This window comes from Octodon degus, unplaced genomic scaffold, assembly GCF_000260255.1.
Source record: "Octodon degus isolate 3935 unplaced genomic scaffold, OctDeg1.0 scaffold00229, whole genome shotgun sequence".
Taxonomy (NCBI): Eukaryota; Metazoa; Chordata; class Mammalia; order Rodentia; family Octodontidae; genus Octodon; species Octodon degus.
The window spans coordinates 2,877,863-2,903,298 of NW_004524805.1; the positions used below are offsets into that span (position 1 = coordinate 2,877,863).

Consider the following 25,436-nt stretch of genomic DNA (forward strand, 5'->3'; position numbering starts at 1 on the left):
TTGTGCTTATATGCCTTCAATAATTACTCAAAATATAACTTCTACTTTTAAAAACTAGTACTTTGATGTCCTAATGTGTATCTTCACCAATATACTTTAATAAAGTATTAAATATCAATTAGGATGTGCTTTAATGATTATAAATTTTCCAAAGTTTACACATTACCTACCCCATCTATATGTTAGTTACAAATCATAAAAGCAGCCTAGTTCCAATCACCACATCAGCACTTATCTGCATTAAAATCTAAAAGTAGGTATGTCCAAAAGTGAGTCAATTATTCTCTTGGCTACACTATTTCTCTTGTATTCCTGGTTAGAGTATGTCTCTTACCACTGTTCTGCCAAAATCTAGACATCAATCTTTAGTTTCTAAAGAGACAAAAATCACCAAGTAAATTTAAGATTACATTCTCTTATCTAATTTATGTGCTTCCCTCACAAGTACCTCCCTTCCTGGTTCAACAGAAAAAGGTCTCTTCTAATCTCCGTAACTCGTCTTCCTCATATTTTAACCCATTCTATATTGTAGCTAGAGTAATGGTTCTGAAACACAAACCTGTAGAGGTCATATGTGCTTCTCTTTAAAACTCTTTAAGACGTTGCCATTAGTTTCAGGATAAAGTCCAAATTTGGCAACTGGACCTAGAAGATCTGGCATGGTCTGCCTTCTGTTTACCTCTCCTGCCTCATCTTCTACCACACTTGCTACTCAGCACATTCCAGTATGCTCCTCAGGTCATGCACTCTTAGCTTTGAGACTTTACCTATGCTACCTCTCCACTCAAACTATTACATTTAAATGTCACCCTCTGCATGGTTAGTCCTACTCATCATTCAAACATTACATTAGCTGTCACTTTCTTCGCAAAGACTTCCTTGACCTAACCATGTACGTCAATACTCTTTGAATGTGTTCCAGTAACATTTAGTTCTTTTTTAGCCACACGATATATGGCTTTTTCCTTATCTGAATATGCCTGCAGATGGTAATAATGATCTATCTGGGTAAAGACTGATTTTTTTTTTCTTATTTACAATACTTCAGGGCCTTGCCAGATAGTTCAGTCGTTTAAAGCGCTGCTTGGGAAATGCAGTCAGGCGCATAGGACCGCAATTTGATTCCCAGCTCCAGAAGCTGCACCAGACCCATCCTTAAGGCAGCCTGAAGTAGCCAAAAAAAAAAAACCAAAAACAATCCAACAATACTTCAAACATACAATTGAAGGCCTGACATGTTGTAATCACTGAACAAATGGTTGTAGAGATATTCCAGAATGAAACACATGTTCTTGACTCACATGTAAGTATACTATTTACCCAACATCTGCTTCCCCACACCTCTGCTCAAGAATTTTTAAATCTCAGTATTTCCTGAGGTAAAACCTTTTCCCTTTTCTTGTACTCAGAAATTTTATACTCATCTTTCAGGTCAAAATTCAGTGTTTATGGTGAAGTCTACGAAACTCCTCTAAATAGACCAAGATCTTTTTTCTCTAATGCTAATACACGCATTCTCATCTATATGCCTTGAGTACCTAATACAGCACCCACTGCCTCTTAGACACTCAACAAACGTTTGTGTAACAAATTAAAAAATAAAAAAAAGTAGGTAGTCTATAACTGTTCATGTACTCTGGAGATAAAAATAAAATTTTAGACCAACACAGTAATTTCAATAAAATAGAAATTTAGCATAATACAGAGTAGAGAGAAAGTCTAAACTAATTACTGAAGCTATCAAAATAGGTTTTACTACCTTGATAAAGAATATAATCGGCTTTCCTAAACTAAATGTCTTTTTTTGGCAATCAGAGGTATGTACTCTTTCTGGGAAAAACTGTGCTTCTTTCTCTTTTTCTAATCCTCCAGGTATCTTTGACATATAATATGTCATTTACTTAAAGAAGGGGAAGAGAAAAACTTTAGAAACAGCAAAAAAATAAAATAAAATAAAATTTATTAAGTAATATACAGTGCCAACAGTTTGGGACACAGGACACCTAGGTTCTTGGCTTAAAACTTCCATTTAAATTTTACCTATCCCTGTCTTAATAACCTAAGAGGATTATGCTCAACTTTAACTTTTTTAGCCAGCTTATAACAGCCTAAGACAGAAGTGGGTACTAATAGGTTAGATTTTGCTTACAATCTCCTTTGCTTCTGTAAGTCACAGTGATAACAGTTTTGTACTTTTTTAAAAAAATCTTTTATTTATTTAGTACAGGGTCTCGCAATACAGCTCAGACTGCTAGCAATCCTCCTAGCTCAGCCTCTCCAGCACTGCAATTACAAGCAAGTGCCACCAAACATGGTTTAGTGGTCAGCATGGCATTCCCAGGGCTCCCAAGCTGGCAGGGCATTCTGTATAGGTTATCAAACTGGGTCCTTGAGTTTGCCGGGCAGGTGTTTAGACCACCAAGATACCTCCCCAGCCTAGTTTTGTACTGCTGACTATTGTCCTCCTCACTTTTCTCTTATAAAAAGTATGAGAGGGTACCATATGAATATGAATCCAGATCTCAAAAACAGCAAATTCCAACCCATACTAGAAAGGAAATGAAGCAGAATACACAATACTGCTGGGTTAAAATTAAGGGAAATATGGGATGGCAAAATAGCTCAGAGGACTAAGTGCCTGCTTAGGCAAGCACAGGGACTGGGGTTCCATCCCCAGCACCACATGCTGCACCGGTCCCAACCCTAGGTGTGCTACGCCAGCACCTAGACTGGGCATGGCAGTAAATGCCCGTAATCCCAGCACTGGGAGACTGAAAACAGGAGGATCACTGTGAGTCCAAGCTGCATAGTCAGACCCTATACCAAATACATTAAAAATAATAATAATTAAATTAAGAGAAATAGGATCCAAACCCTAGCTCTACCAAAATCCAGTTCTACATCTCTGAACATGCAACATCAGCAAGTCTCTCCTACATCATCCATAAAGTAGGAAAGATTTTAAACTTAAAACTCACTGCCAGGATTAAAAAAAACATGATAGATACTGTATCAAGTGTGGAGCACAGTCCTGAACACACGGAAATTCAGTAAATGGTACCATTACTATTTCAAGTAATCGGACACTAATTCTTAATTTCCCTCAGCTGAGACCTTTGCACAGTATGGTAAAACCAATTAAAAAAGTTAGTTTTAAAGGAACTTGTCTTCTCCTCTTTTATATTTTTTAGTGACAAAAATGTCGAAGATCTTTGAACATAGAAAAAAGCCATTGATATTGTTAATGTAAATTCTTCTGGAAGAAATCAAAGATTAGGGCCAGGGATATAGCTCAGCAGCATAAGCACCTGCCTGGCAAGTGCAAGATCCTGAGTTCCATCCCCAGTATAAATAAATAAATAAATAAGTAAGTAAGTAAGAAATCAAAGATTAGATGATATATAATATTCTATTCCAAACCAAATATTTCAAAAATATCTGAGTAAGATTTATTCTAGGAACTAAAGAAAATATAAAGCTAGAGCTCAAAAATGATAATAACAAGTTATATATAATTTATTCATTAACTTCAATTACTTTTAGTTGTATTAAGTAATTACTATCTTAATATGTTGGGTGCCATTAAAATACAAGGTAAAAAATTATTTCTGGGCTCAGAATCTCTCATGTTCAAAGACACTAAAATATATATGCATTTCTATGTGATAAATATCACAAAACTTGCATAACTTCGGTACTAATGAATGGAGACCTGAAAGTATGTTCAGTCAGGATTATCAAAGACATCATATGGGGCCAGGGAGATAGCTCAGCACAATAAGTGCTTAACAGCCTGAATTCAATCCCCAGTTCAAAAAAAAAACAGACATCATACACGATGTATATCTAAATGTGGCCTTAAGATGTGGGTAGACATTCAGCCAAGAGAGAATGGTGAGGCAGAACTGCAAACACAAAAGTTCACACAAAGGAAGGAAGGTAGGCAGCAAAGAACAATTTATAGTTGGTAAACAATAGCTACATGCTTCAGTATAGAACTGAGATAAAGATGTTCTGAAAGATAAAACCTAGAACTACATATTAAAGAAATGTTTATCTGTTAGACGTTGCAGACCCATTGAAAACTTCTGAACAGAGCACTAAAATTGAAATGGCCTAAGATCTAGAAGTGATACAAGAATGAGCAAGGGCTGGTTATGCGGCCCAGTAAAAGAATGTTTGCCTATCATGTTTGAGCCCCTGGACTCAATCTCCAGTACCACAAAAAAAAAAAAAAAAACAAAAACAGCTAGGTAAATCCTAGTGCAGTAAAGCAAGCCTATAATCCCACCTACTTGGGAGGATCGTAATTTCAAAACCAGAAGACACAACTCAAAGAATTCAGTCTTAAAAAATAAAAAGGACTAGAGATGTAGTTGAATGGCAGAGCATCCTTGGGTTAGATACCAAGTACTGGAAAAATAAAAAACAAATAATAGACTAGAATGCCTTGATATTTAGTGGCATTATGCCATATACAATAGCATTATGAGTCTGACTACAGAGGAGAAGCAGTATCATAAAGGAAGGAACTCTTCCATTAATGATTCGAAGTGGAAGGAAATTTTCTAAGCTTCTCACCATGCCTCCCACCCAAAGGCCTGGTTTTTAAATAAATATCCTGTATAAAATAAAATAAAATGAGGATCCAAGTTACAGCACACCTGCTTTACATACACTATCTATCAAAACATACAATTCTATGATTATGACATAACTCAAAAGTTATCCTTTTGTTTTCCCAGTGGCACAGTAAAAAAATATTGAATATAGGTTTGAGTCTTACTTGACCTTGGAAGGCTAGGGCCAAAATGTTGGCTTTCCTTGCAGCCCTCCTTTTCTCTAATTTTGGTCTGCAAACTTAGGCAGTTAACCCTCCAGAAGAGAAGCTTATTGTTATTACCATACAACCTAGGCTGTTAAGCTTAACCTCACTATCTGAATATCAAACATCTTAGGCATAATAGGGAACAGATATTTTTCATCAAGTCTTGATATGTTGAACTTTAAGTTTCCACAGAATATGATGAAAACACATTTAAAAAATTAAAATATATTTTAAAAATAGGCATAAAGAATTATATACTTCTTATGTTTACACATAATTCCAGAAATCTAACCATATACAACCTTGTAGCAAGACAGTCCCATAAGACTCAGGACATATGAGAACTTATACTGTAACATCATGTAACTCAGTAGTGTCACAAATTTTCTGATCAAGGAGATTACGGGGCCAAAGAGGAAAGTGATTGATGATGTAGAGAGTGCCTAAGGAGAGTCACATGGAAAGAAAACATTCTCTCACACTTTCACAGAGAGCACATTGGCCAAGCAATGGCCATGACTCATCCACATGGCTGACACTGACAAAGGTTCTACAATCTGAGGTACAGGATCTCAGCATAAATCCTCAGAGGATTTGACTGACCTTAGCTACAACTTTCGTTGCATAGGTCTTGCTTTATCTTGGTCTTAACCAACCAGCAGAAATATATAAAAATGAAGTATAAGAATTAAAGTCATGGTGTTACGTTGAGCTGTAGGGGACTCAGGTCAACAATTTCTGACACTGCCAGTCAAGCAGAAGACCCAATACTATTATGGACTACTGAACTCTTTTAGAATATTTTGCTGAGTTCACATACCTATAATATTCAAATGACAGAACTAAACGAAAAAAGGGATACAGATGAATGTCCATTTTGTATCTGTGTATTCAAAATGGTTAGGACAGATATATAGTTACATTCTCTTAATGAATAGAGGGATTTGTTCTAATAGTGTTTGTAAATAGGATATCATGTCTGCATCTTGTACAGCAAATAACCGCTAGGAAGAGAGTATGCAATATATTATTGGAACCGTCCTACCAATTTGATTTGAAATTGTCTCAATGCTATTTCTCAATAAAATTATGGGAAAAAAATAGGATAGATATACAGCTACTTTTCTTAATTCAATGAGAAGAAAGATTTGTAGTAATAGTGTTTAGACAGGCTATCAGGTCTGCATCTTGTATTATGAATAACTACTATAAGACAACAATATGCAATGTATTAATTATTGTTACTCTCCTACTAACCTATTTTGAAAATGTCTCATTGCTATTTTTTTATTAAAAATGAATTAAAAAAGAAAAATATCTTAGAAAATAAAATTTATAGGCTTGACCTCTCTCACAAATTGAATAAAGAAATAATCTGTGTGAACTCCTTTACAAAATGCAGAAGTTTCACTCACTGACTTTTGATAGCAATAAACTTCCTGGTATTTACGTAGGTCAACAGCATAACATTTTACAGGTTGAAAAATAAATAGAACTGCCTAAAGATTATTTTCAATTAGAAAAATTTTCACTAAAAAGAACATTTTATTATATTTCTATGTGCTAACTAACCTAAATGTAACAATAGCTAGATATGACTGTATGAAATTAGCTTCAGAATCCAAAAAAATTAAATAATGTCTCAAAAGACTCTATATTACTAAATATTTATTTTAAGGACAATAAGATATATAACGTAAAGCTACATATAATAGACACTATAAAAACTGAATAGCTGGGGCTGGTGAGATGGCTCAGTGGTCTAAAGCACCTACTTAGAACAAGCTTAGCAAAGCACAGGGACCGCGGTTCAATCCCCCAGCACCACATGCCAGCCAGCCCCGCCCCCTGGTGGGCTGAGCTGGCCACACACACACACACACAATAAATAAATAAATATTTTTAAAAAAAAAACTGAATAGCTCATTCAACTCAAAAGTAATTAAAAGGAAGCCCAAAATAAGAGAAAATTTTTGTCTGCTTCATCAGAAAGTTAGGAAAAATACTATGAGTATTCCAAATAAAAATTAGTAACTTGTATTTATTAAACTTTACTTACATTTTAGTGTATTTTTTTCTTTTCAAATTACAAATCATTCCCTTGTTCTTTATAATGAATAACAACTCATTAAGTATCCAATCACATAAAAGCAATCTCAACTTTCAGCTTAAGTATATTCTTATGGAAAAACAAAATATCATTAATATAAATAAAGACATTCTACCTTTCCCTCATCCATTGGATTATCACTTATATGGACAACAGGTCCTGGGTGAGATTTAGATGACCTAAGAGAGAAAAAAATTAAGATCTTTCCTCCTTAAAAGTTTCAACATGACCACATGTTCCTTAAAATAAGAATATACCTAAATATTTTACATACTTTTATGTTTATTTATTTAAAAAAGAAAGTATTTCAGCAGATAATCAGTAACAAAGTTCTTAATATGAATCAAAACAGGGATCTAGAAAAAAACGGTAAATGACTCACACTAATACATGTCAACAATTTTTACAATTAACTACACTTTCTATTTAGAAAAGAATATTCAAATTAGTAAATTCAATCAACACAGAAAATCTACTTGCAATGTAGAATTCATTAATGTAGCCATTCAAAATACCATTACCTTATTTTACTAGACACAATTTAGACATCCTGTCTGGCTCCAAGTAGGAAATAGTTAATAACATAAAAAAAAAAAAAATCAATGAGGTATCATTGCCTATAGTTTCTTAGAGTAAAACAAATCATACAGATTACAATATGGCTGAATCTGTAGGGAAAAAGGAATGCTTCTCCACTGTTCTTGTGAGTGTACACTAGATACAACCCCTATGGAAACCGGTGGGGAGATTCCTCAAAAAACTAGGATGAGAGGTTGAATTCAACCCAGCAATGCCCATCCTGGATATTTTCCCAAATGAACTGAAAACATCATGCCTCAGCAATATATGTGCACCCATGTTTATAGCAGCAAAATTTGTCATAGCTAAATCTTGGAAGCAACCCAAACGCCCATCAACTGAGGAACAGATAAAAAGATGTGGTATTTTTACACAATAGAGTATTACTCAGCTATAAAAAAGATAAACAAAGGACTTTTAAAGGTAGATGGATGAAACTAGACACCATATTTGTAAATGACACAAATCAGCCCCGCATGGGTAAGCATTCCATTGCCTTCCTAGTGTAAGAATCTCAGAGTAAATAGGATCTGACAGATACAATAGATACTATGAAGGGGAAAATCTGTTCAATGGTAAGGAACATCTGGGATGAAGAACAAAAGAAAAAAATAAGGGGGAAAGACATTTATGTATGCATACAAGATAGCTTAGATAATTGTATTCCTGATTTCTACTATTTATTTACTTACTTGCTTTTGATACAGGGTCTCACTACACAGTTCAGAGATGTAGTGATCCTCCTATCTCAGCCTACCTTGTACTGGGATTATAGGTGCGGGCCACCACACCAATTTCAGGGCTGGCATGGCACTCCAGAGGTTCTGGGGCCAGCTAAGCACCAAACTCATGTCCTTGTGCTTGCAAGGCAGGTGCTTAGACTGCGGACTTATCTTCCCAACCCTCCACTAGTCTATTGAAAAAAGTAATTAATGCTTAAATTTCTTTTCTCCTTTTTAATTTTTTATATATTGAAACCAATTTTGCATGCTAATCTGCTAATCTGAATAACTAATTTGAAAATAGCAATATGCAATATAACAGCCATTGTTGAATTCCTATCATTTTGTTTAGTGAAATTCTATATTATTTCTATTTTTCTTTTACTATTTTAATTCTCTTTAAAAAACACCGAGCAAGTTCTTTTATTTATTTATTTCTCTTTCATTTTGGGGTGATAGAATTTTTCCTCTTCTGCATATTTTTTTCTTTTCCTTTTTAATTTCTTACAATTTTTCTTTTTACTAGTCTTGCATGCTTATATTTGGTAACCTAAACAACTAATATGAAGACATTATACAATATAACAACCATTGTTAAGTTCTATCATCTTGTTTTAGTGAAATTCTGTATTGATTTTAATGGGTTTTTTTATACACTATTTTTTGTATTCCCTTTACACATAAAAATGTAAAAATAAGAATATGACTGAAAGGATGCATAAATAGTGGGATAAAGTATACCCTTATTCACAAACTCTGAAGGCAGAAAATCTACTTTACTTCATGAGTCTGAAACTACAAACACCTGCTAGGCCTAACCAACAGATGTTGTGATCAACTCAAAATGCGTACTCTTGACAGTTACACTACCAAGGAACTGATGTATGACAATAATGTCCCTTCTCAGGAAAGAACACCAATCTCAATACACTATTAGAAATACACCAGCACACTACTTAATGTCACAAAGTATAAGCACATAAGCTGGCAAGATAGCTCAGCAGTCTAAAGCACCTCCTTAGGCAAGCTTAGGCAATCACAGGGACCACAGTCCAATTCCAGGTCAGGCACCACATGTTGCGCCAGCCCCACCCCAAGGGCATGCTTAGCTGGCCAAAAAAGAAATAAATAAAAGTATAAGTACTGTGGAATACAATACAACACTATTTGTTTTAAAACAAACAAAACAAAAACAAATTGAAATGGCATCTTGCCAGTATCATTAAACTTTAATTTTTATGTCCAAAAATATAAGAAAAATTTGTAGAGTTAAAATATAATAAATTTTTAAGAGTGAAAGTTTAGCATAAAAATTCCTGAGGGCTCTATACTCAACTGAGTTTTTGTTCTCAATTAGTAATTAAAACAATCATCACTGAAATCAAATTAAGTAAACTGAACCTTAAAATTAATTATATAACATTAGTTTTAGCAAGTATCTGCATTCATTTGTTATTATTAAATTATATCCAAAACTAGTTGACATCTGTTGTCTTCAAAACAGTGGAAGCTTTTGTGGATCATGACAAACATTTAAAAGAAAATAAAAAGTGATTAAAGAATAGAATTTGAGTTTTTTTGTTTTTTGGTTTATGGTTTTTTTTGCGGAACCAGGGATTGAACTCAGGCCCTTGCACTTGCCAGGGAAGCGCTTATTCTACTGAGCCATCTCCCCAGCCCCAGAATTTGAGAATAAATACTCAAATATTAGAGCATTTTCTTCACCTAGTAAGAATATTTCATTTATAATGGCTTACAGTTTATACCTACGTAAATAAATGCATAATAATTATCTAATTTATCAATATACATATATAAAACATGCAAACAAGCCAGCAGGATAATACTTAATGAAAGACTAATATATCCATATTTAATATTAAGGTTGTCTAACACATTTAATTCAATATTGATTTACTGGTTAGCTATTATATGATATTATCATATGTGGGTCTGATGCTTTTAGATATGGAATTTATTTGCTCAAACTCACAGTTCAATGGCTTTATTCCACATAATGACGTAGCCTGAGAGTGTGAAGGACTCCACATTGACAATATGTATATTACCTCGTTCAGTGCCCACATAGAGCCACTTACTCTGGAAAGGCAGATGGCAAAATGTAACCCTGTAAGAAAAAATATAGAAAAGGAAATTAAAAAACTCACCTGGTAAATGTTATTAGCTACACAGAAGACAAATCATAACATATATAACTGAGGAAAACAAAATGATTGAACCGTCAGATTTATCTACTCATTGTTATTAGTATTTAATTATGCCCACTCAACTTATATGTCTAACCTAAAGCATTGCAGTAAATTGGGTTGACATGATCAAAAGCAATTGAGTTTTAAGGTTAAAATATGTTTGAAGTTTGGCTATGCCATACACTGTGTAACCCTGGGTACATCACAAATTTAATCTTAAGGCTAGGAGCTATAACTCCAAAACCCATATCAATTCTGTGAAAATACACAATGATAATACACAAATAATATCCAATAATAACAATCATTGCTACATTATCAATACCAACACTAAGCATAGGACAATATAGAACAGACTATTTTTATTCCCATTAACATATAATTTTATTCCAGATAATTTAATGTGAAAGTAACTATCAAATATGCATATAATTCATGGTTTTTTCTTGCTTTTTTTTTTCCTTTGTCTTTCTTTCCCTTATTTCTGTTTTTTGAGATAGGGTCTTGCTATGTTCAGGCTGGCCTTGAACTTGCAGCAATTCTCTTGCCTCAGCCTCCCAAGTGCTAGGATTAAAGTTATGTACATCCACACCTGACTCTCATTCTCTCTTAAAGAGAATGTACAGATAGGCTATCACTTAAGCTTTATGTATTTCTACTTTTATTGAGTATTTTATATATGTCCTCTTTCTAAGGATTTATGTAAATTTGACAAATTAACACATGCTTAATTTAACATGTTTAAGTCAAAAAAATCTTGTGGTAGTACAGATTACATATTTCTTATGAAAATGTTTGGGACTAGAAAAGTTTTAGGTTTTAGCTGTTTTAGATTCTGAATAGAAAAGATGTTGGAATTCAGCAGTGTTGTTGCATATATTAATAGTTTGATTCCTTTTTACTATTTCAGTTGAACAGTCTTTTATTGTAACTATACCACATCTGTTCCTCTGTTCCCTTTTGAGGGACATTTGAGTTCTTTCCAGTTTTGCCTATATAAAGTTGCTGTGATGAGTGAAAGCAGTCAGTAAAAACAGAAAACACACTGGCTGATTCCACTTATATACAATTTACAAGCACTAGAAAATGTAACAAGAAGTAGATTAATAGCTGCCAGAAAGTGTTGGGACGCAGATAAGGTAGGTAGGAGCAGCATAAGAAAACAAAGAGGTTACCACCAGTTAACTTTCGGGAGTCAGGAGTAAATGCGCTGATTGTGGAAGTGGTCCCTGGCGTGGCTATGTGCCAAAAGGTATCCAATTGTACACCTTAAACATACACAGCTTATTAATGATCGGTAACAAGCTATTTAAAATTTTCTCAGAGATTTGTGGACTTAGGAATTATGAAAATGGACTGTGGTCATGATTAATACATAGGCATAAATTCTGAAATCAGACTGCCTGGATTCAGTGTCCAGGATTTTCATTAACTAGTATCTGACCCAAAATAACATACCTGATCTCTCATAGCAAGAGTTTTTAAGAGGTAAATCACACCTACTTCATCATGTTTACATGACAATCAAAAAGGTATAGCATGTTAAATGTTTAAAATGAAGCCTGACATGAAGTACTCAGTAAATGTCAGCTAAATATTATTCAAAAAGAGTAATATGCTATCAATCAGGAGCTGTATGCAAATTTTAACTAGGTTAAATAAAAGCAACAGTATGCCAGATATAAAATGAATAATACAACAAATATCATAAAACTATCTCGCTTGAAATGTACTTTAAAACATGATAAACTTTTGAAAATTTATATTTGAAAATAATTAAGTTAAAATAACAGACAAGAAACAAATTAAAAAGTTTAACTTCCCAAACTTCTGCTGTTTCTACTTTTCACTATTTTAATTCTACAAAAGCTACTGACTTGATATAAGCTACTTTTAATTTTAACATTATTTAAATATGATAATATACTTTTATAATTTAAACATTTCCTTAAATATTAAAAAAGAAAACTTTCAATGTTCAGAAATAAAATCTATAACTTTTCCATAGACTCACTTGGTTAATATTAGCTACCATCCTAAGATTTTTCTCAGTCAACTATAAAACCAACTTATACTGCTGAATTTTCAAGTCCATTCATATTTTTCATAAACAAGTAGAACAAACTACTTAATACATGCAATCATGTAAGAAGAAATTTCAGTATTCACTAAATACGGCACTAAGACTTTAAGGAGGTACCTATCATGAGCTTTTAATACTGTACTTGCTTTGCTATTACAATTTTCTTCAACAGAAGAAAACTTACAGCTTCTAAAGCTGAAATTAGTCATCCACAAACACAGGCATAAAGGCAATATTCAGATGATTATAGTTTAATCCATATAAAGGAATTTAAGCCTATAAATTCACCTACAGGCCTACATTACAATTAGATTAACAACATTTATAGGAAATACATCGTGTTTATAGTCTCATTAAGTATCACAGTACCATATACCTAACAAGTACTGAATAAGTATTTGTTAGATGAACAAATGAACTATATAAAAAATGCAGACTAAGTTAACTTCTAAAACAATTAGATGTTCCTGACTTCTTCCTTCTCTATGTATCCTAACAGGCTGGACCTAATTTTAATCAGTGATTATCAAACTTATTCCAAGCTGCCCCAAAAGTTGTTTTTTCAAAAGCAAGAGAGATTATACTGTTATCTACTTGAAGTAATGACTTCCCACCTTCTACCATAAAGCTTCTTAATATTTAGTGGCATTTTGTATTTGATGTGCCTGAGAAAAGAAATATAGTGTACTGGATTTAGTCCTTGCTACTCAGCATCCATTTCTGCATCCTCCCATATGTGGAAATGCAGATGCTGGAAAGCTACAACTGACTTTTCCCAGACTACCCTACAGCTAAGGTTCTAGATAATATGCTTTGTGCTAGCTGCATATGCTTTAGATTTGTAAGAAGAGTGAGACAGGGACCATCTTATGTTGTGTCCACTGAGATGTTCGTGGGGATCTGAGTGGAAAGAGTACTACATGGCAACAGTGGGGACCAGACGAAGTGTTCCGAGGTCTGCCCATGAGCCTCACCTGTAACGTTCAAATTCTGTAGTCTATAGTAAGAATGAGTGTGCATCTCTGCTATCAGACAGCACACTCTTAGATCCTGTGACATCTCCCTCTGCAAGGCCAACAAGGATGAAATCTCCTTTCAACTGAATCTTTTCCCACACTGAATCTTTTGCCAGGAAGAATCCAATATTTTTTAAAGGCAGAGTGGCTGCTGAAGCTAATCTCCCTATTTTAACTAACTTGGGTATTTAATTACATTAATAAAATCTCTTCAGCTAGATGAACGTGATATGTGTGTAACTGAGGCATCTACCTTGGAACTCATCTTCTTCTACCAGAGAAATATGTATAAAAGTAGAAATGCATGAACAATGCCCAAAAGTGTGACTAGAACACTTAACACCGTCTCATTAACAGGCTACAGGAAAAGAAATTGAGTTATATCACTCAAACTAGCCAACTTTTAAATGCCAAATTTGAAGGATCTGCTTTATATTGCTCCTTGACCAGTCAATAATGGTACAAGAGTCAGTCTTTTCAGCAACCTAAGGCATAATTTGTCTGGGCAAATACTGCATTAATGCAATCAGAAGAATGATGTAAGCCCAAACCAACGTTAATCTTCTTAGCTTGCTAGCCTTAAAAATACAAATGAAGGTGGTCTTTATTTTTATTTGTGCATGACTGCAGTACATAACGCTTACACTCCTTATGTGGATTTGGTGCATGCAACAACATAACACCTTAATCCCTTTTTTTATCCCCTTTCCCTCCCCTCCTTCCCCACTGTGAGAAAAACCTGTCTCCTACTACCTACTATGTTTTATTTTGTTCCTTATTTATAATTTGGGTTTCTCATATAAGAGAAATCAAGTGATACTGTGTCTGACTTACCACTATGGTCTCAAGGTACAACTATTTTCCTAAAACTGACTCAAGTATATCTTTCTTTATGGCACAAGTAGTCCACTGATGTAAATACCACATTTTCCTTACCTATTCAGCTACTGGTGGACATATAACCTGAATGTTTATAATAGCTAATCCAAGGCTTAGCTATTATAAACCGTGCTGCTATAATTATGAGTATGTATATATCACTATAATGGTTTGAATTTTTTCAGGAAGACATCTGAAGGCAAATAGCTAAGTCAAATGGAATTTCTAGCTTTAGTTTTTTGAGGAATCTTCATGGTGATTTCCATTGAAAATGTTTTTTGTCATTCATTCTTCGTTTTTATTACTTTTTATAAGTCACAGCTCATTCTGTTCATTAGTAGAGCTAAATTACTCTTACATTCATCTTTGGTTACGTATCCCCTCTTTCTACATTATTTTTCAGACCTTTTAAGGACTTGAATAATAGAAAAAAATCTCTTCGAGTATCTTCCCTTCTCTGTCTGAATGTCTTAAGTTATTATGAATAATTAACTGAGAAGTTTCCCAACACTTTCCTGGCCATCTTTCTTTTTATAGATTCAAGTCATCAAATTACATCTGTCTTTTCTCTCATCATTAAAAATGCTTTTACTTTCTCTCTTTAAGTTTTCTCTCAATGTATGGTTCTTTATATGCAGAATTCTAAGACAACTCATTCATTTCTATATCAATACTCAATTCTCCTTGGAGATCAAAATTAGGCTCAGATTAGTAGGTACCTTCTATTCCTGTGTTCCAGTCCTTAATTTCATCCCATCAAATCACTCTCATTTCTAATGCTTGTATGCTTTTTCATTAAGCTGCTTTCAAAAAAATATTCTAACAATATGATGTAATTACCATAGATGTTGTAATTCTAGGTCTTTAATTTGTTCCAATACTGTGATTAAATTTCTTCTTAATATGCGCAGTGAACTAATTCAAAATCTTTCTAAGATCTGCACAGATTTTCATAGGGTTGGTACTTGGCCAAAATCTCTTCTAAAGCTATCGTAGTTTTATATTGTCCATTTGCATACTGAGCAAATTATAAACTTCATATAAATACAAGGCACTATATTTAGGTAATGTTATAATCAAATAACATGTGATAATGTCTTTGTTATTTTTAGGTTATTTATGATACTAAAAATCTTATGCTAGGGAAGCAGCCAATTTGTGTAGTACAGTATAGAAATACTAAATCTCATACTGCTATATTGGTATCCAAATGATTACTTTAGTTAGACAGGTTTTTTTTTTTTTAGCAGGAATCAAAATTGGGACCTTGCACTTGCAGGCAAGCCCATGCCACTGAGCTATATCCCTGGCCCTTTATTATTATTATTATTTTTTTTTTAAGTAGCAAAGGAGATAAAAAGTACCAGTATTTTATTTTTAGCTATTGATTTTTAAAAGTTACAGAAGGAAGTGATCTACTGAGTAAAGACGAAGTGAAATACAGGGCTTCATCTTGTGCTGGGGTCTGAAGAGACCTTCGAGACCACCCATCTGGTTCAGTTCCTTCTCTTTTTTGAGGTGAGGTGTTGCTCTGTTGTTCAGGCTTCCTTCCAGGCTCATCCGGTGCTGCCGCGGTCCCAAGGAGCTGGCCTGCAGTCTTGGTAGCTGCCTTTCTTCCTAACTAAAGTAATGGATCTGAAAGTCCACTTGCAGGGGCCTGCCAAATAGCTCGGCGGATCAAAGCACCTGCAAACAGGCGCAAGCCTGGCCCTTTATTATTAAGATGACTTTAGACTTAAATGTTCTGCTGATGAATTTGTTATACTGAAATTTTGGCTATTAATATATTTCATATATTTTTTCTTTACTTATTTTACCTCCATTAAATTAAAGGTACATTTATCATCAAATGAAACAGTCATATAAACTCCAAATCAGAAACAGAATTCTAAAAAGTCATTAGAGAAATATATGATATTAGTATCAGCAGTTATTTAGGTGTTTTAACAGAATGGGGGAAAAGTCCATTCTATAAAATTCTAATAGGGAATTTTTTTCTCTTGAACCATGAGAATTATTTCATGTGATATGGTTTTACAGACAATAAAAAGCTTTATGACCAAGAGGAATAATATCAGGCAATAGAGTTAGGTACTTAATAGGAAAATCTATACATACAACTTAGTCCTCAGTCTTAAAATCCTTAAAATCACAAACAGTATGGCTTAAAACAAGAGAAAACATGGTGTCAAGACTGCCATGTTCTCTCTGAAAGCACTAGATGAAAATCTGTCACCTCTCTCTTTCTAAGCTTCTGGCACTGCAGCTACCTTAGGCATCCACTGTCTTATAGATGCATTATTCATATTTCATCTCTAATGTCTCACGGTGTTTCCCCGTATGTGCATCTGTGTCTGTTCACCTCTCATAAGGTACTGGTTAGATTACTCCCTACGCCAATAACCTCATATTAACTTGATTAAGTCTATAAAGATCTTATTTCCAAATAAGGTAAATGTATCTTTTAGGAGAACATAATTCAAATCACAGTAGGAGACTGGGCAATACCCAAACCTCCAAGTTTCTCAGCAAGTTTCTTACTAAGACACACCGCCGCTACCAACCTCTGTTAGGCCACACAGAATTTCAATAATACAGTTACTACTATTAGCAAATTAGTTCCTGTCAGAGAAAAAAAAATGACAGATGAGTTCCTAAGCTGGCAATCAATATATGTAATTGTTAAAGATGAAATTTAAAATCTTGGTTTTCCTCAGCTTTTGTAACATTGACTTTTTCTTCTATTTGCAGATTTTTGAATTTTTTTCTATCTTGCATCCTGGTTGATTTTAGCCTTTTTTCCTTTTAAAGCTAAATTGTGCACACACCCTTTAAACTCTGCGCACACACAAATTTATATGGAAAGATCCTAATATCTAAAGCTGAGCATGTTACTGTATTTGGAGATGGTGTCTTTAATAAGATGATTGTGGTAAAATGAAGCCATACAGGAGAACCCTACTCCAGTACTGGTTGTTCTCCCAAAAAAGTGGACATTAGAGCATAACACATACAAAGGGAAGACCATTTAAGAAGACAAAAAGAAGACAGCCATCCATCTACAGGCTGGGTTATCTGCCTCCGAAAATCCAACCCAGTTATCTCTATAGGGAAACAAATTTCCACTTTTTAATTCATCCAATTTGTGATACAGTTAGTTGTCTGCTAATTATCCTCACAAGGATAATTAGTTGGCTGCTAATGAAGAAGGACATTGCTAAGTTCATATCTCTCAAATCAAAATCATCTTATGGATGAAACAGATATTTTTACTATGAACAAATGTCTATGTATTTTAGCCATATGGGAAGTGGACTTGTGCAAGCCTTGACCAAGATCTAGCATGCTGTCAAATATATATTCAGCAGCCACCACCAAACTGCATCAGCATTCTATAATATTCTATAGAGTAAACGGGAAAGATAATGTCTGTACAGGTAAATCAAATGCTAACAGTTAAAACTCAGAGGAAAATTTATTATAAAATAGAAAACCATTACAAAAAACAGTGAAGTAATTTATTCTAGGTTAAACTTGAGACTCCAACTCATATATTTTTCTTAAGCACTATAAAGATACATCACATCAAAATACACCCAAAATTTGGAGTTCCTCAATAATATGAATGTATTTATTACTGAAATATATACTTAAAAATTAGATGGTAAATTTTTGTGTACTTTACCCTAATTTTAAAAGATAAAATTAGTGTAAAGACATTCACACTATGAACAAGTATAAATCACCCCATATAGTCTCTATTATAGAAATTTCTACCAATATAAATCCAACTACTCATCAAAATAGGATAATGTATAAAATACTTCAATTTAAGAACTGTTTATGGGCTGGTGAGATGGCTCAGTGGTCTAAAGCACCTACTTAGAACAAGCTTAGCAAAGCACAGGGACCACGGTTCAATCCCCCAGCACCACATGCCAGCCAGCCCCGCCCACTGATGGGCTGAGCTGGCCACACACACACACACACACACACACACACATAAATAAAATTAAATATTTTAAAAAAAAGAACTGTTTAGAGTTTTATGAAGTAGCTTTTTGTAAACCTTTCATTTTTTTCTTATTTTTCCTAGTTTTAGGAAGTAAAAATACAAATGGCATAACAGTGAACATAGTAATTTAATGTAGCCCAAATCCATTCTGGAATGAGGGTAAACTTAACTAGGGTTTTATTGTTTATTATATTCTATGCCAGCAATAAAAGTAAGCAGGGTATTAATCACTAAGACCATTCACAAATATTCCACTCTTCTTTTTTCCTGTATATTGGACTGAAGGTAGAGCTGGCCATACAACACACTCTGCCCCTTGAAAAATAAGAGTGGAAGATTTGTGTTATTTCCAAGCAGAAATTTTAAAAGTCAATATACGCTTTAGCACATTCTCTTCTTTCTCTGCTACAGTGACTGGCAATATTTTAAAGACCACTAGTTCCTCAAGTAGGAATCCAGAATAAGGATAACAATGAAAAGGTCTTCAGCAAGAACAAAAGGACAGATAGAGAGTAGAAACAAAGCATATGAAGTCATTGAGATTTTGATAAGTCATATGAAGCCAGTAAGATTTTGAGAATATTTGTTAACACAGGATAGCCAGACTATCCCCAGACCTGACACAGGTCATGAACAATGAATATTAACCACTTGTATAGAGAAAAGAAATGTGGATTCCCACAAATGAATGATGCTGAGAGTAACAGGATTCTCCTCTGCTCATGCCAGGGAAAGATGTTCTGGCAGGTTTCTACCAATGAGTATGCAGGGTGTTACAGAAAGTAAGAAATGCCTCCAAGCTGAAGTACAGAGCAAGTACTGCTGCTATGTGCAGGTTCCCAGAGCTGGGAGAAAGTCTTCATTCCAGCTACCCCTCCCCATTTATAGCCAAGTGTTAAGGAGGCTTGTTCTCCAAATGGAATCTCTACCATTTCATTCATTTAAAGAAATATTTGGCCTTCAGAAAATACTGTACAAAAAAAGTTTATCCATGTGAGGCCAGTACCCATTTCTTGAAATTTTAATTTCAACGACTGACAAGTCAGTTTGGGGCCAACCTAAAGAATCTTCCCCATAGGTACAGCTCTTGTTTACTATTGCCCTAATGAAGGCCACAGGGGAGTTGAATTTTGAACTGAACCAATTAACTTCTGCTGGTCAGTGAGGTGGTCATATTACAGGACTCAAATCTGAAATCTGTAGCTTATTTCATTTGTAACTTTTAGGACCAATGCATACAATCAGCACCCAATGAAGGAAGGGAGTGGCAGAAAACATTGAGGTCTCACATACTACAAAGAATGGCAACTTTTCTGCACTTCATAGAAAGGCACCTTTTTCTTGCCAAAATCTGCCCATATGTACCTTACAGACTGGATTTCTATTTCCTGTGCATGTTTTCCAGAATTTCCTGAAGAGTATACAGATTTTACTAGGAGATATGCTCCATTTCTGACCATTTTCAATTCCTGATTCTTAGACACTTTGAGGTTTGATCCTTTCCCTACAAAAATTTAACCACAATAACCTACAGTGAGTATGTTTGTGAACTTGGAACCCATGCTGCCACACTCCTGTGCCCAATGGGCTATCAGCACAGGTTACTGGCTAACAAAGACCCAGAGTAATTCTTCTGGAACTATAGCGCCTGGCAGAATCTCTCCATTGAAAAATTTTTAAGAGAACTTCTACAGCAATTCACTAACCAATAACATCATTCTGATGTGTTAAAGTCCAAGGTTTCTTAACTTTGGCACTATTCGTATTTTGAACCAGGTAATTATTTGCTCTACACACCACATAGCACATTGTAGCATACATAACAGAATGTCTGGCCTTTGCCCACCTAGAATTGAGACGATTAAAAATGTCTCCAGACATTGCCCAAATGCTCTCTTTGGGTGCAAAATCACACCAGCTTAACAGCTACTCTATTAGATACCGAGTTACATTTCCAGCAAGGGGTACAATGACAAGAGAGCTATACTACAACCAACATCCCCATTCCAATCTCATATGCTCTTTAGCATCCGAAGCTGATATACAGCTTTCCCTGAGACCCTTTGGCAAACAAATTGTGAAACTCTGCCCAGAGTGAAGAGACTAGCCTGATTCCCACCAGGTAGAAAACAACTCAACTTTAAATTTTTGCTTGCTCTTCTTCCCCTACTCCACTCTTCTACTATCTTCTTGTTCACTTTTGTACTTCTAGATATATAAATATGATTCACCTGAAGTCACTCAGATGACTTATCTTTCCACACAAGATACAGACTAACAGCAAATACCACTAATTGCCAGGTCTAGTCTCTAGTACCCACCTTCCATATGCCACTGCCAGTGTAGACACACCCTAGCATTGGTTGGAAAATCCTGAATTATTGTATTACCAATGGCTCTGTTAATTAGCTTGATAATCTGGAGAACCATGGGAGCAGAAAACCAGATCCAAAGACTGACCTGTGCATACAACTTGAAGACTACTAACATAATCCTTAAGCCAGACACATGGCCTAATGCTTGGATGAAAAAGAAATAGATTATGCCTTTAATACAGGCAACATAAATATAAATATGAATCACACATAAAAAAATTGAAATATGGCTAACAAACATTAATTTATGGATCACAATGCATATAAGAATAGGAAAGACAATACATAAAAATACTGGAGTAAACAAGGACTGTTTTACTTTTTATTTTAAGAAGAATAAAAATAGTTAAAACATTAGAAATCTAAAAAATCAGGTGCCTGCCCATTAGCTCAGTTGTTTCAGTGCCTGCTTAAACAAAGCAGTCAGCATCAGGGTGCTGTGGTTCAATACCCAGATACTCAAGCCAAACCAGACCTGCGCTGAAGGCAAACTGAGGCCACCAAAAAAAAAAAAAAAAAAAAAGAAAGAAAGAAAGAAATCTAAAATATTGAAAAGAAAAACAAGATAATAAGAATTCAACAAGGCTTGTTAAATTGCACACTGTTGTCTTTAAAGTAGTTCAGATTACCAGATATAAGCATGTAAAATCTGTCAAAAATAAAAATCATCAACTCCTCCTTTCAAAAACTAATAGAAATTAATAGTACAATTATCTTAACTATCCTGTGTATATACATACTTTTTTCCCCATCTTTTTTATGGTTTACAAATGGTAAATAAATATATGAAAAAATGTTCAACAGCATTAGTCATTCAAGAAACGCAAACTAAAACAACACTGAGATTCCATCTCACCCCAGAAGAATGATTATCATAAATCAAATAACAATACTAGAGAGACTGTCGGGAAAAGGAACCCTTCTCCACTGTTGGTGGGAGTGTAGACTGATACAACTTCTATGGAAATCAGTATGCAGATTCCCCCAAAAAAGTAGGATTAAAGTCCCATTCGACCCAGCTATTCCCTTTCTGGGTATTTTTCAAAAAAAAACTGAAAATATCATACCACAGAGATATATTTGCACCTATGTTTATGGCAGAGCAATTTGTCACTACTAAATTTTAGAAACAACCCAAATGCCCATCAACTGAAGAATGAATAAAAAGATAACGGTATTTTTATACAACGGAATATTATTCTGCTATAAAGAAAAATAAGCCCGAGGTTTTCATAGGTAAATGGATACAACTAAAGGCTATACCCTTAAGTGAAGTACATCAGACCTACATATGTAAACACTGTATTGTCTCACCTCGAAGAGTAAATAGGATCTTAGACATTCTTAGATATGTGGACAGACATATATCAACATAATCTGACAATAAAACAAAATTAAAAATGTTCATTAATGAAGACAGACTAAATTATGGAATGTCTATATAAAAAAAGAGTACGTAGTTATAAAAAATAACTATATAAGATTTGAGTGTACTGATATTAGATAAAGTTTTTCTTTCATACAGAGGCTGTAATTATTTCTAGAAAGAAATAAAAAATATATGTGGTTGCCTCTGAAAAAAAGATGGGTCTAGAAAAAAAGGAATCTTGGTTTTACTGTATATCCTTTAAAGTTTTAATTTTTTTTAGATTGCACATAAAGTTTATCACAAAAAAAATCAAAGAATAAAATTTAAAGAAAATTACTCCAAAATAAAATACCAAAAATTGTGTACAGGATGCAAGAATTCTTACCTTTCTCTGCAAAATTTAAGTGAATGTAGTATAGCAGGCCTTTTTTGACGTAAATTCCATAAGTGTAAGGTGTCATCAGCCAAGGCACTCACAAGAGCTCCCTTAAAAATAAAGTATATTTTATACACAATACTACTGTACAAACACTGATGCTACTAATAACTACCAAAAGGCTCAGAATTGGAAGCTTTCTGCCAATAGATTTAATTCTAAGAAACATTTATCTTAACCCAATTTCTAAACAGCAGATGTTGAGAGCATTATGTATCTATGTAGATTTGTTCTTTTTCAATAATTTAAAGTATAATTTAGTATCTTATACATCAAAAGTACCCTAGGATCCAGTTTAAGTGGGAGCTATTTAAAATAGTTATTTAAAATTAGAGATCAGACTATAAATTAATCTGCCACTACTGTAAATATTTCCATGGTTTTTTTGGTTCTTTGGTGCCAGGAATCAAGCTCAGGACTTTGCATTTGCCAAGCAGGTACTGTACCGCTGAGCTATATCCTTAGCCAATACTTGCCACGATCAACAGATCAAAATATGATGCAAAGTAACCTCATTCAGTTAGCTGAAGGCAAATCCTTATGAAAGCACTAACCCTACTGCTAGAATGGTACGGAAAATAAGGATATTCTGCATACTGTAACTTCAACATCTGAGTTATTAAATTAGAAAGTTGAAACATCTGATGCTATTAAGTGCTACTATTTATAAGGAAGAAAATGTGAAAATCTAGTTGGCTCAGTCTCATTCCAGACCCAAAAAAAAAAAAAAAAATTAGACACTGCTGAACAAGATCTATAAGAGTGCACTCTCTAAAAAAATTTTTTTCTTAAGAATTTCTGTGGTGAGTGATGTGTAAATAAGATTAAGACTTTCTAGATTAAGACTAATATATTAATGTATCTAAATGTTTTTCTTCAAAAGAGTCAGATACCCTTTATCAATTTTAAGAGGAATAGGAAAAGAAATATAACCTAAAGAATTTATATTCATGTCAAAAAAGAACTGCAATCCCAATTTTTTTTTTTTTTTTAATGTATTTAGTACAGGGTCTATAGGGTTTCACTACACAGATCAGACTCGTAGGCATCCTCCTATTTTCAGCTTCCCAATTGCTGGGATTACAGGTATGCACCACCATGCCCAGTCTCAATCGCTGTCTCAGTAAGCACACCCAGCCACTGTGCTCTGCATAAGCAGGTGCTTTAGTCCGCTGAGCTACTTGGCTGGCTCCTAATTTTTTTTTCTTTCTTTTTTTTTTTTTATACTTCAGGAAAGAATCTACAGGGTGTTCAGGGTCTCACTACTAGAACAGACTCATAGTGATTCTCCTATTTACAGCCTCCCAAGTAGAGAGACTACAAGTACACCACCATGCCCAGTCTCAATCCCTATCTCAGCAAGCTCCAGGGGGGGGTCCAGCACGGCAGGCCTGGGAGATCGAACCCCAGTCCCTGCACCTGCTTGTAAGTGCTTTAATCCACTGAGCTATTTGGCTGGCCCTCCAATTCTTTATGTTTTGAAGAATATTAAAATCTTCCCCTTTCTCATCTCTTGTGGAGTATTAAAGCAGCTGTTAAGGGGCTGAGGAGATAGCTCAGTGGAATAAGCGCTTCCCTGGCAAGCACAAGGGCCTGAGTTCAATCCCAGGTTCTGCAAAAATAAAAACAAAAAAACAAACAAACAAAACAGCTGTTAAGATTTACATGAAATGATCTCTCACACTCCTTTCCATCTTCAAAATTCTAAGAGAGTACTCTACTACGTAGCTTCTATTATTATGGCATGACTACTGCAAAGATGAAATACGTAATGGCCATACGCTCTCCTTTTTTACTGCAAAGCATCCACTTCCCCATAAACTGACCCTGAAAAACCTATTATAGTCACATAGTTTAGATGATAGTTCTTGATATTATAAATGTTAGCATTTTATTCCCATGACGCCTTTCAAAAATTTTGCTATGAATATTTATTGAAGCCCAGAGATAATCAGTAATTATTTACTACCATATATAAGATCTATTTCATGGATCCTAAGCACTTAGGGACAAAAAGAATATTCATAAACTAGTCTCTTATCTAAGGATTTCAGAGCCTTTTCAAGAATACTGTAACTTCCTTATTTTTGATTAGTTTTCCTTGTTTGTCACTACTTGCAGTAAAGACCTACTGTCAGAGCTTCTCATACGTTTTTTAAAAATCTGCCACCACAGTATTTCCTGTGGTAGTAAAGTGTTTTCTCTAGTTCTTTTTATACTTTATACTCTTACCAAAAAGAAAGCCAGAAGACAGTATGCAGTGTGTTAATTATTGGAACTGTCCTACCAATTTGATTTGAAACTGTCTCATTGTTATTTCTCAATAAAATTATGGGGAAAAAAAGCCATCATCAATTACTTCAACCAATTATTACTTCAACACAAAACTTGGAGCAATAATCACTTTAAAAATAAAGTTGGGATCCTATTTGCATTTTAAAACAGTTCACTAGGGCCAGCTGGAGCTATAGCTTTCTGGTACAGCATTTGTCTAGCTTTGAAAATGTATGAGGGGCCAGGGAGATGGCTCAGTAGAATAAGTGATTACCTGGCAAGCACAAGGGCCTGAGTTCAATCCCGGTTTCTGAAAAAAAAAAAAAAAAAAAAAACAAAACCCAGAAAATGTATGAGGGCTGGCCAGATAGCTCAGTGGACTAAAGCGCCTGCTTAGGCAGATGCAGGGACGGCGGTTCCACCCCCAGCGTGCCATGCCAGCTCCATCCCTGGGGCATGCTAAGACAGCGATTGAGACTGGGCATGGTAGGCAGCATCTGGGAGGCTGAAAACAGGAGGATTACTAGGAGTCCAATCTGT

The 25,436-nt window shown here is 34.6% G+C and overlaps 1 protein-coding gene across 3 annotated transcripts in view; it reads right to left on the reverse strand.

The window, feature by feature from the left end:
* The window catches only part of Stxbp5 (syntaxin binding protein 5), a 190,057-nt gene that overhangs the window by 132,631 nt on the left and 31,990 nt on the right, over window positions 1–25,436 (reverse strand). For all 3 annotated transcript variants that reach the window (XM_023705777.1, XM_004645484.2, XM_004645485.2), the window contains exons 4-6: window positions 22,572–22,672; window positions 10,233–10,367; window positions 7,054–7,117 (exon numbers count right to left, since the gene is read on the reverse strand). In XM_023705777.1, the coding sequence (XP_023561545.1) occupies window positions 7,054–7,117; window positions 10,233–10,367; window positions 22,572–22,672 (300 nt within the window). The remainder of the gene's footprint in view (window positions 1–7,053; window positions 7,118–10,232; window positions 10,368–22,571; window positions 22,673–25,436) is intronic.